Source organism: Nematolebias whitei, chromosome 3 (assembly GCF_014905685.2).
Source record: "Nematolebias whitei isolate Nwh7 chromosome 3, NemWhi1, whole genome shotgun sequence".
Taxonomy (NCBI): Eukaryota; Metazoa; Chordata; class Actinopteri; order Cyprinodontiformes; family Rivulidae; genus Nematolebias; species Nematolebias whitei.
The window spans coordinates 31,436,736-31,448,719 of record NC_056500.1 but is presented as its reverse complement, the minus strand read 5'-3'; the positions used below and the strand labels follow the sequence as shown (position 1 = coordinate 31,448,719).

The window sequence follows — 11,984 nt, the reverse complement described above, 5'->3', positions numbered from 1 at the left end:
ATCAGCATACAGAGGGGTACCCTTGGATTGAACCAGAACGGCACAGGCTGGACGTCGCTGGAGACAACCTTCGCTGGAGGCGATCTGCAATCCTGACGTTGGTCTCAACTCTTCATCCAGTGGCCGCTTCTTCAGTTCAATCCAAGGGTACCCCTCTGTATGCTGATTAATCAACACTTCCAATCGCTGTGGATTTACCGTTGTGGACTATATGACTTTTTCCAATGGATTACAGACTCTGTTTCCAAGGGGTTAAAGCATTGCTACAATGGGATTACCGAGACGATATGGGATTATAATCAACACAATGGAATACCAAGAACATTGTGGAATTACCTTGACTTTGTTTCCTTGCTGGATTACTTCTGACTTTAGTCTTCCTTGAAGGATTACTTCTGACTTTGGTCTTCCTTGCTGGATTATATCAAGCTCAAGGACATTTGAAGGTCTAAGTTCACGGTTGGAATTCATCCCCATGGACAGGTGATGATTTCCAAAGGGGGGACTGTAGTGAACCAGATGACCTCAAATATACCAGATGGACAGAGACTGTTATTTTCATTGATCTGAATAAGTCTGAACCATCTGATGAACTTTCTTTCTTGAATTAATCAAGCAGAAAAGACAATCCTCTATAATCATTACTGTCTTACAAATGTTTTGATAATCAAATTGTGTTAGTTCACTCAATGCTTTACAGGTTGAAAAGAACTACTAATTTTTATTTTACATAAACAGTAAGTAATGATTTTTGTTCCTCATTCAGAGAAGAAATCACCTGAATATGCCTTTCTTGATTTTCTGTCTGAAATGAGCAAGCTGTCGTAAGTATGTTAAAGGTTGGTTTTCGGTCAACTAAAATGTTTACCGAGGAAAATGTCATGTTTTACTATTTGAAAAGATTACAAAGTGTGAGACTCCACGAAGTCTGCTGTTGCTGCAATAATCTTTTCTGTATGTTGTAAACAATCCTTGACTTATGATAACATCTTACGTCACAAATCCACTCCTCTTTCTGGTCCTTCCACGAATCAGAAAGCTCTAAATTGAACAGGAAGTCGACCCAAATAAAATGTGGCAACTTCTCAGTTCATAGTTTAGAGAAGAGAAGAATTCGAGAATTCCAGAATTCCAAGAGATTGAGAGTTCTGAGAGATGTTGGATTGAGAGCTGACAACAGGTCCGATAGTCCAACAGAATGAGCAGATTGAGAGTGCAGCCGGTTCTGAAAGTTTCAGAGCAATGAAGAATCCAGAGGTTTTGGGATTATAATTCTGTTTTGAACTAACCACGCACGACTCTTCGAGGATTTTAGCTGTTTTCAACGGAGACGCTGATATCAGTTGAAAAGGATTCTTACTGAGCTGATCTATCATCAACCAGGTAACGGCCTCTTCTTCGACTAAAGTGTACCGTGGACAGGCTGGAGATCTGACGGAGCGTGCAACTTCTGGTCAAACAGATTAAATTCCCTCACACATTTCCTCTGTAAGATAAATCTCAATTTAATCTTAAACTCTTCTCTCTCATAAATCAGTACAGATATTTTTAGAAATGTCTGAAGCAAAGTCCTCAAATCACCGCCGAGTGATTTGAAGTTCATTTTCTGTGAAACTGTCTGTTATTATTTTCATATTTTGCCAAATTAATGTAAATGTTTGATGTTAAACTTTGATTTTGAAAATAAATGATTCCATTCATTTGATGGGTCAAAGATAAATAACGTCTCTCGTTCGCATTCCTTTAAATTCAATGCACGACATTTACAGTCAGAAAAATGAAGAACTCGTGAATATTGTATGCATATATAATTCATATATTTGTCATACAACAAGTGACACGTACCTCACGCGTCTCACTACACTTTTCATACAGAGCTCCCAAAATATTCATAAACTCATCATATGATCTGTTCACATCATCAACATACACGTCTTTCCAGCTTTGTTTATGTAAATCATCTTTTAATTTGTCCATTGCTTTTTTAATGTGTTTATTGTTTTTTTCTTAATTGTAATTTCTTTTGTAATGCTTTGATCATTTTTATAAATCATGAAAACTGGTAAATGATCACTCAAATCACTCATTAAAATACCTCCCATTACATCCCCATTTGTTACATTTGTGAAAATATTATCGATTATTGTAGCACTATGAGTTGTAATTCTTGTTGGTTTTGATATTAACGGATAAAGATTTAAACTATACAATGAATTTGTAAATGTACTGATGTTATTTGAATCTGTTTTATTTCCCATGTCAATATTAAAGTCTCCACACAGAAAAATGCTTTTATTAAAACTCTTGTCCAATAATTGTACGATTTTATCAGTGAATATTTCTATATTTGATCCTGGAGATCGATATACACAACTTATCAATATGTTTTTATCATTCTTGTTTATTATTTCTATTGTTATTATTTCCATGATATTATCAACAATTATTGACATTTCATTAATTAACTTACATTTTATTTCATTTTTAACAAACAGAGCCACTCCACCACCTCTTTTGTTGCTTCTGTTCACATGATATAATTCATACCCTTCCATGTGAACATTATTTGTGTTTTCATCGTTGAGCCACGTCTCTGACAGTGCTATTATTGTAAAAGTTCTGTTTAGCTGTTTTAAATAATCTGTTATTTTGGATATATTTGCATTTAAACTTCTACTATTAAAGTGAATAATAGAGAGACCTCCATTAGTTATATTGATGTCATTAAACTGTTCTTCATTGTAATATTCACAGTCTTTTATTGCAGGGAAAAAATTGTATCAATCTCATCTTCAACATTGTATATTTTAAACTCTAAGTCTTCGTATGTTGCCATGTTTTAATGTATTTGTTTATTTTATATTTTGTTTATTTCTTGTTAGTGAAGTTATGTCAATGATTTATCATCTGTCTTTTCCTGAGTTCATTTTAGTCTTTCCAGATCCTTCAGGTCTTTTATTATTTTAGCATGAGATCCTTCCTCTAGTTTGATCCAAATGTTTCAATTTCTTGTCCAAGTTGATGCTATTTTTTTCTGTTTTTTAACAACCTTGCTTCACGTGCAATATTTCCTTTTTTTTTTTTTAGTTAGATGTTCGTTTATGTAAACATTTGTTCCCTTCAGTTTTTTTGCTTGCATTATCACATTGTTTCTTGATTTCCTGCTAATGAACTTGATGACTATGGATGGTTTGGCTTTATCTGATTTGTTGGGCAGTGTGTGACAGATTGAAATGTCCTCATGTTTGATGTCAATGTCTTTGTTTTGTAAAAAATTCACTACTTGCTCCTCCAGAGTCTGTAGTTCTTCCTGTGGTGCGTTTTCTGCTGTGTTAGTACCAGCAACAACTCTTACATAACTCCGGTTCCTAACTTCCAGTCCAGTGATCACCAAGTTGTCTAGTCTTGTTTATTGTTCCAAGTCTTCTACTTTTTGTTCCAGTTCAGCTATTTTTCTGTCTTTATTAGTCATCAGTTCTTTCAACTGTCTCACTTCTTCATACAGTCCTGTCAGTAATTCACATTTAGCTGATAATTTAGTCACATCAGCACTCAATTTAGTCACTTCAGCACTAAAAAGTTCAAAGATTTTTTTAACTTCCTCCATATCTTCTGAATTATTTTCCGACATTTGTCTCTTATCTCTGTGTTTGCTCGGCATTACTCACGATACTTCTGGATTGTTGGTCTAAACTTTCAGAAGCACAGGATCCAGCCACGAGGTTCACAGGCTTATGTTGTTAGCTTATGTTGTTAGCCGAGGCCTAGCCAGGTCTAGCCGAGGCCTAGCGGCAACAACCTCCAGGTCCCACGCAGTCTCACGATTCACTCAGTCCAGCAGTTCGCAGCCCCAACGGTGACAGACCAGGTCCCGGTTGCAACAGCTCCCAGATCCCACAGCTGAAGTTTAGCTTCCTCGTTTTCAGCGGCTCGCAGGTCCAATCGGCCGCAGACCGGGTCTCCGACGTAAACTGCTCGGTTTCAGCGGCTCGCAGGTCCAAACAGCGGCGGACCGGGTCTCTGCCGTAAACAGCTCGGTTTCAGTGGCTCGCAGGTCCAAACGGCGGCGGACCGGGTCTCCGCAGGCCTCACTAGCCGAAGCAGCTCTCTGGCCAGCTCGTTAGCCAAACGTTAGCTAAACTCGTGGCTCAGCTTCCACGGTTCAGAGCGCGCAGACTTCCTTCTTCCACCTGTTCTGTATATATATACTGTATATCCATACATGTATCATCTATATAGACATATATACATATATACATACAGTTTGAGTCAGTTGTAAAGTTGGCAAAGTTAGTTGGAGATCGGCGGGAGCATCAGTCAACACCTCCTACTCCATTGGAGTCATCTTGGAATGACTCCACCTCTTCAAGTTCTCTTCCACCTGTTCCCTGTTCTCACTACAGATCACAATATCATCTGCAAACTTCATAGTCCATGGGGATTCCTGTCTGATCTCATCTGTTAGTCGATCCATCACCAGAGCAAACAAAAAGGGGCTCAGAGCTGATCCATGATGCAATCCCACCTCCACCTTGAAGCTATCTGTCACTACTAGAGCACATCTCACCACTGTCCTGCTGTCCTCATACATGTCCTGTACCAGTCTAACATACTTTTCTGCCACTCCAGATTTCCTCATGCAGTACCACACCTCCTCCCTCGGCACTCTGTCATATGCTTTTTCTAAATCCACAAAGACACAATGGAGTTCTTTCTGACCCTCTGTGTACTTCTCCATCAGCATTCTCAAAACAAAGATGGCATCTGTGGTGCTCTTTCTTGGCATGAAACCATACTGCTGCTCACAGTCACCTTTCATCACCTCTAGCTGATCAAATCATTTGATCATCTTGTCAATGTTAAATCATTGATTGAAATTTATTTTATTTTTTTTGGGCTCAGCAAGGTTAAAAAGCAGCCAAGAGTATTCAGTTTGTTGAAATGTGAGCCATCTAACAAAATGTTAAGAATAAGAATTGGGATTTAATCTTAAAATTGAGCTTTATGCTCCTCCAATAAAAATTCTCACTTTTAGTCCAACATCCAGCAGCCTACTTACCATATAATCACAGGTTGGAGAGAAAGCGTTTGTGCCACACACGTAAATCGTAGTGTCGTTGATACTGTGCAGCGTTCGGATGTAGTTGCGACATTCCACCTGCAACAAGATCCAGCAGAGGGAACGTCAAGGTCAGAGCTCTGTTAGTTCAGCTGTAAAACCACAAACATGCCATACACACGCAGGGGCTGAGCTGTGGGTCATAAGGTCAAGGATGTGCACAAGGATTTTGTTTTCCATCCATTATCTTTACCTGCATCTCCCTTTCTGGTTTGCTGGTGCCCATGTCCAGCAGCCACTGTGCCAGATGTGGGGTACACCCACCACAGGGCTACATAGACGTACAAGAAACCACCATTCACTCTCTCACTCACACCTAGAGACAATTTAGAGTTACCAATCAGCCTAACATGAATGTTTTTGGTCTAATGGAGGAAACCGGAGTACCCGGAGAAAACCCACACACGCACGGAGAAAGCATGCAAACTCCATCCAGAAAGGACCCTGACTGGGATTTGATCCGGCAACCTACTCGCTGAGAAGCAACAGCTCTGCCAACTGATCCACCGTGCCGCCCAGATTTTGTTCCTGCACCTTTATGTGGTTCTTCAGTGAAAATGATATAAGCTAAGGCTTCAAAGGGAACTCCATGTAAAGACTTGATAAACAAAATAATAATAAAATCCCCACATAAATGATTTACAGAGAGAAGCTGCCTGGAGGGGAGTGGCCAACCTTTAGTCAACACTTGTCTTTTTAAGATTGTACCTTTGCACTGGAAGTAAAACCGATTGTGGACGAGCTTTTGTTTTGAAAAGACACAAACCTCTGCAAGCTTCCCCTTGTATGTGCACTCTCTCTGCTTCTCCTCCGTCACTCGCCAATACACCTGCACCAACACAAGAAAAGTGTCCCGTCAGAGCACATGACGACGTCACAACCTTCATGCTATAGTTGTCCAACATGACAACTCATCGTTGCACAAGCCTCTCAGTTGTTCCATTAAAAGTAGTATAATCTGCTCCCCTTGGATAAAAACTGATGATCTTGGTGTACAGGGCAGATTGTAAGGTTTGTCACAAGGCTTTCAGCTAAAGATACAAAGAGAACACAACCCACAGGATTGTTTTTCAGTTTCCTTTTGTACTGGGATTTTCTGTTTGCTTAGGTCGGCATTCTTCTTATGCAATTTAACATTCTGCATCTTTCTGAGTGACTTCTGTGCGTACATCTCCTTTGAGTCATACAGTCTGTTTTTGTTGTGCTCTGTTAAGATCATGTGCAAGCAGATGCAAATCTGTAGAACATTCAGTCAAGTTAACAAAAAGATATGAACACACCCACACACACGTGCGTAATGTGACCTAATCTGTAGTAAAAATATTGTGTACGACTTTTTTCAAACTGTTCGTTCAGAAGAGTCCTTTCTTGTGTTTGTCTAAAAATGAATCACTCACATTGAAGATTATGTGACCACACATTTTCTGTGAATATTTAACTGCTGATGACTCCAACAGCGATGGATGTAGTATTCCTTGAAGGAATGCATATTACTCGCTAACTTGCATGCCCAATGTTTTAAATAAAAGGGCTCATGCCCTCTTAATAACCGGAGTAAGTGTTGGGGACAACTCTCAACTACTACCACTGCAAAACAGAGCTCAGTGTTTGTAAAACCAGCTGAGGTGTAGCCATTTTGAAGTTTAGTGATTAATTTGCCGTGCCGCTCATCTTGAATCAGGTTGACACGAAAAGTTAGTCAGTTGTACCCAGTGATTGTTTTTTGAACGTTTCATTAAAATCATAAAAATGAGATATTTTGCTAACAGACAGACAAACACACAGACACAAAAGCAATAAGCATCATGGCTTTTGGCCAGGCTGAAGCCATTCAATGGGTCTAGTCAGTAAAAGCCAAATGTTTTTGATTTCTGATTAACACGTACCTCTTTAATAATCTATTTAAAAAGTCAAGCAATAATTAGTTTCATGTTTCTGAATGGAAAATATTTTTCTTTTTATATGGGAGGATGTAGTTTAAATGAGCCACACAGCTCCTCAAAGATTTCAAAGCTCAAAACTTAGCGTTTTGCAGCAGACCCCAGAGCAGCTGGATTGAAACAGGACAAGGCATATCTTGAGTTTATTAATATTTATTGAATATATGGACTTGCAACCTGCCCAAGGTGTCCCCTGCCTCTCGCACAGTGACTGCTGGACCCCTGCGACCCGAAAAGTAAGAAATGGGTAAAGATAACGATGGAAGAATGAACACAGGGTGTAAAAATATTTATTTATGTATATTTATAAGTGTATTTATTACCTATCGCCAAAAGGCAAAAACTGAAGTTAAGGTTTTAACCTACGTCTGTGAATGTTCATGTATCTGTTATTAAATTATGAATCACTGGATAAATGTTAATGAAACTTGCAGAAAGTGACCACTGGGTGAACATCTATAAACTGATCAACTTTCAGAATAAATCCATTCAGGACGACTATCACGGCTAACACACATTAGCAAACACACAAATGTCTGGATAAGAGCTCAAATTTGATGTGGTAGTAGCTGAGAGTCATTCACAACGTTGGTCTAGCAATATTACAGGACAATGTGTGTAATGTTACGTTTTAAGGTTTGTCCAAAACTTAATCATTCTAAACATAAGACAGTCTAAAACTCTGGCAGTGGGTGATATGCATTCAAGGAATGCTTGTCCTTTAATTTTATGTAGTTTTCAGTTCACTTGTCCTAACTTGGTTTACAGCTGTGTTTTAAAATAAAAGGACAGGAGTGATGGAAAAATGTAAAGCTGCATCAGAGCTTTTCTTTTTTTGTTGAACATGAATATATATTTACTTTGTGCCAAAGTTCACGCTCAGTCACCCAGGTAGACAATCAAACATTGTTCAGTCAGGTCATCTGGACGATTTCTGGAGGGGTTTGAACCTAGGCCTGTCACGATAACAAATTTTGCTGGGCGATTAATTGTCCCAGAAATTATTGCGATAAACGATAATATTGTTTGAAATTTCACAATAATTAGTAAATATTGTCAAATTTAAGAAGAAATGTTGGTTAATTTTTGTGTGTAGTACCTTTTTTGAATACTGGATGGCAGTATAAGACTGTTTGAACCGAAGGACGGATAGTGAGGGAGCAAGCAGTGTGTCTCTTAAAGAAAAATGGTAAAGAGGCCCCTTGATGTGACATGGGCCGTCTCTCGTTCCCGTTTTTCAGTTCTCAAAATGGCAGATGCTCGGTGTGGTTTGAGCTCTTTAGCGTAGCATTTTTCACACAAAGCTTTTAATAAAAATCAGTAAACAAGTTCCCAGCTTCTTTTTTCAGAGAAAAACAACTTTTTAGACGAAGGCACGGGTTTCAACCGTGAATTTTGGAGCTTCGACAAGACAGAGGTTTTTTTCCCCCGAGGTCGGCCTATTAGCTTAGCTTCTCAGCTTAGCTGCTTTTAACGATTCAAAAACGCGATTTTAGACCGTTAAAACAGATTTCAAAGAGAAAGGAGAAAGGGCGGGGTCAGTGAAGAGCACCAGAGTTGAGTTTTTTTGTCATCCAGTGTCTTCAGTAGAGAGAGACACAAAGAAATGATAAAGCCGATAAATGAAAATGAGGTCGACAGTTTTCATTTATCATGCGGTTAATTGATTTATTGTTTATTGTGACAGGCCTAGTTGAACCACTTTGGCTTTGGCTGCCTCAGAGGAGTCGGCCCCAGAAACCATCTCATCACCAGCAAACTGGTTGGTTCACTATGTGACTGTGCTGCTTGTGGGACTAAGTTTGTTTGTGGCTCCTCGAACTGATGAAGTCCTTTGGATGAAGGATGAAACATCTCAACACACAAAAAAAATGAAACCGTCCAGATGACCTGACTGAACTTTGTTGGATTTACTTTGTGGCGCTTCAGTCTCCTCACAACAGACCAGTGAGTGAAAAATCATTTGATCTATCAGCCCTTTATTCTTTTCCACACCACCAGAATCTCATGAGGTCATGACAGCATCGAGGCAGGCCCAGTTTTGTGCAGCTCACTGAATATTTGATCAGCTGGCTTAATCGTTGCAGTAAAACATCATGAAGTTGATCAAAGGCTTAACTTTTAGCTACAGCATTTCACCAGGCGGGATAAAAAGAGGCACAGCAGTCTACTGTACAGTCTGTGTGTTAATGTATAACCTCTGTGCAGACAGCTGCTTCGAACAGGAGGTTGATGATAAAATCCTGCATGTTCATTTGTTCTCACCTCAGCCTTTTTGTTAGAGATGTTGTTAATATCCAGAGCGTAGATAGCCTCTCTTGCTCCCAGCAGCAGCACGCCCAGGTCATCTCTGATCAGCATAGTTGAGTAATGGAGGATCCCATCTTCTCTGAACAGCTTCAGGTCACCTGCCCAGAACAGTCTGTGTGAGTGTGATTAGCGTTCTCAGCTTTTTAGGCAGCTCTGACTGTGTGCTGTTAGAAAAAATCAACACCACAACAGCCAAAAGCTCATTTGTTGAGAAACAAACAAACTGGTTCCTGCCAGCAGAAACATGAACAAACTACAGAAATGACATTTAATGTGAAAGCACAACGTGACTGTTGAATGCTGAAGGACTGATGACATTTACTGAAAAAGATAAAACAGAGATATTAAAGAAGCAGAACTTTAGCTAACAGCAGCAAAACAGTAGCTAAAAGCAGCTAAATGTTAGCTAAAAATCAAGTGTTAGAACAGTAGCTAAAATCTGAAGTAGCATATGATGACAAAAATTAGAGCAAGTGTGCTCACGCAGGTTTCTAAGAAAATATTTTTGAAGAATGAGAAAAAAAAAGAGATTTTTTGTTTTTTTGCAAATAAAAAAAATATTTTGAAAAGTATAAAAGTTACAGGACAACATCCGTCTCTTGAATGAGCTGAATGTTTTGATACAAGAGTGGCTAAAATAGCACAGAATATGCAGAAGCAGCGACTAAAAATATACAAAAACCATTAAAACAGGAAAACAATTGTATAAATGCTAAAATATTTTAAATGGTATGGATATAATAATCAAATACATGCAGCACACATTAAAGACAGACTTGTGGAGAATCTGTGACTCACTCGGGTAGGAGACGGTCTTCCGTGGGACACAGTACTGGGAGCTGACCAGAAGGAAACAAAGATGGAGCAGAAGTCCACACTCGATGCTTTGGGCCAGTAGAAAAGACATGGTTTAGGGTCCAGGGATGTCCAAGTGCTGAAGAGCTGCACAGTCCAGCTCAAATCAGACCAAATCAAAACATGGTCCAAACTATGGTCCTGGGCAGCTGGAGTCTCATATATCCAGATGTTTAACCGGGACTGCAGTTCAGTGGGTTTGGGTTCAGTTTGAAGTCAGAGGGTCTATGTCGGCGTTAGCCTCCAGCCTCGTGTTACTGAGCTGCTGATGTCCTGTCTGGAAACAAACGCAGGAGCCATACTGCCTGGCTACAGCCGAGGGCTGCTAGAGGAGCACATGTTCACGCTTCTGCAAAAGAAGAAGGGAACATCAGTGAAATGACTGACTACTGCACAGGCTGCAAAGCTTTGGAGCAGTCTCTTAGAAAGTGGCTGATTTTTCTCCGCCACGATGTGCATGATGGTAGATAATTGTCCGGGCTACAATTAAAACCTTAATTTTTTGAAATGTGAAAGCTGCTTTGTCATTTCTTTTTGCCACTAGCTGCAAGGCTAAGACAAATAAGCGACTAAAAAGGAGCACATCTAGGAGCATGTGGAAATCTGTCTCTTGCAGGGGAGTTGGAGTATTTTGGAGTTTGAAACGATTAAAACTAAAATGATCAAAACTCATCAAGTTGAATGTTAGGACAGCACTGAAAATCAAAGTGAGAAAAGTTTAGTGTTTTGAATTAACATGCGGATTGCTTATTTTAACTACAGTTTAATTAATTGAAATTTTTTACTTTTGTTGAGCCAACTCATGGCTCAAAGAAAAAAAATAGCATAGCAGCTAGCTTTAGGATTTTGTCTACTGTTTTACTAATTTTAAGCTTCGCTCATAGGTTTAGCTAGTTTTTGCTTTTGCGACTGTTTTGCTAATTTTAGCTTTAAGTCACTGCTTTGCAAACTTTTGTTCAGCTCAGCTTGTTTTACCTTTAACAACTTTTCAAATAAATGTCAGCCGTCATTTGACAGTCTGTATCCGACTCCAGCTCCACATTCAGCTGCAGCCCCAGAAAATCATACCAGTAAGTCTGCAGCGTGCAACTCGCCTCTCCTCCATTCTGTTCAGCTTTGCACGCACTGCATCTCTGAGGGGGTAGAGAGGGCAATTGGTGTCACTCCTTGTTCTATCTCCATGTGATATGGCGCTCTTAGCTTGCCTAAACACCGAAAACCATCTGGATAAGCTGTTCTGAAATTTATCTCAGCTCCTATGACTTTATGCATCTACTCTGTACAATAGCCCTAAAGCAACACGAGCTGGTCTACATTACAGTGGCTGTGCTAGCCCTGACACGATATACTGTACATATTCTGTGGTACTGTATCCTTTAGCTGCCATTTCTGCTGTAAAACAGCCCATTACTTTCAGTGGGTAATCTACTAAGGTCTAACAGTTTATGTGATTTGTACAGCTCACGATCTGGGAATGGTTTGTATAACCTGTCTGGTATGGATGTAACATCTGCCCCTGTGTCTAGTTTGAAATCAACATTTTCCCCATTTATAAAAACCTTTTCTATCCATGCCCAACATTTTTCAGTCAGGTCATCTGGACAGTTTCTTTTTTTTGTGCTGAAACGTTTCACCTTCGATCCAGAAGGCTTCATCAGTCGAGGAAACACACAACAAAACTGATTCTTCCTCCAACAGCTTACTCCAAAGTGGAACAAACCAGTTCTGCTTGTGATAAGATGATCTCTTTGGTACGCCCC

The 11,984-nt window shown here is 39.6% G+C and overlaps 1 protein-coding gene across 1 annotated transcript in view; it reads right to left on the bottom strand.

Annotated features, from left to right (window-relative positions):
* The window catches only part of si:ch211-129c21.1 (uncharacterized protein LOC563087 homolog), an 87,755-nt gene that overhangs the window by 65,051 nt on the left and 10,720 nt on the right, over positions 1-11,984 (bottom strand). The window contains exons 2-5 of the mRNA XM_037698201.1: positions 10,168-10,573; positions 9,325-9,467; positions 5,886-5,948; positions 5,060-5,158 (exon numbers count right to left, since the gene is read on the bottom strand). Of these exons, the coding sequence (XP_037554129.1) occupies positions 5,060-5,158; positions 5,886-5,948; positions 9,325-9,467; positions 10,168-10,276 (414 nt within the window). The 5' untranslated portion in view covers positions 10,277-10,573. The remainder of the gene's footprint in view (positions 1-5,059; positions 5,159-5,885; positions 5,949-9,324; positions 9,468-10,167; positions 10,574-11,984) is intronic.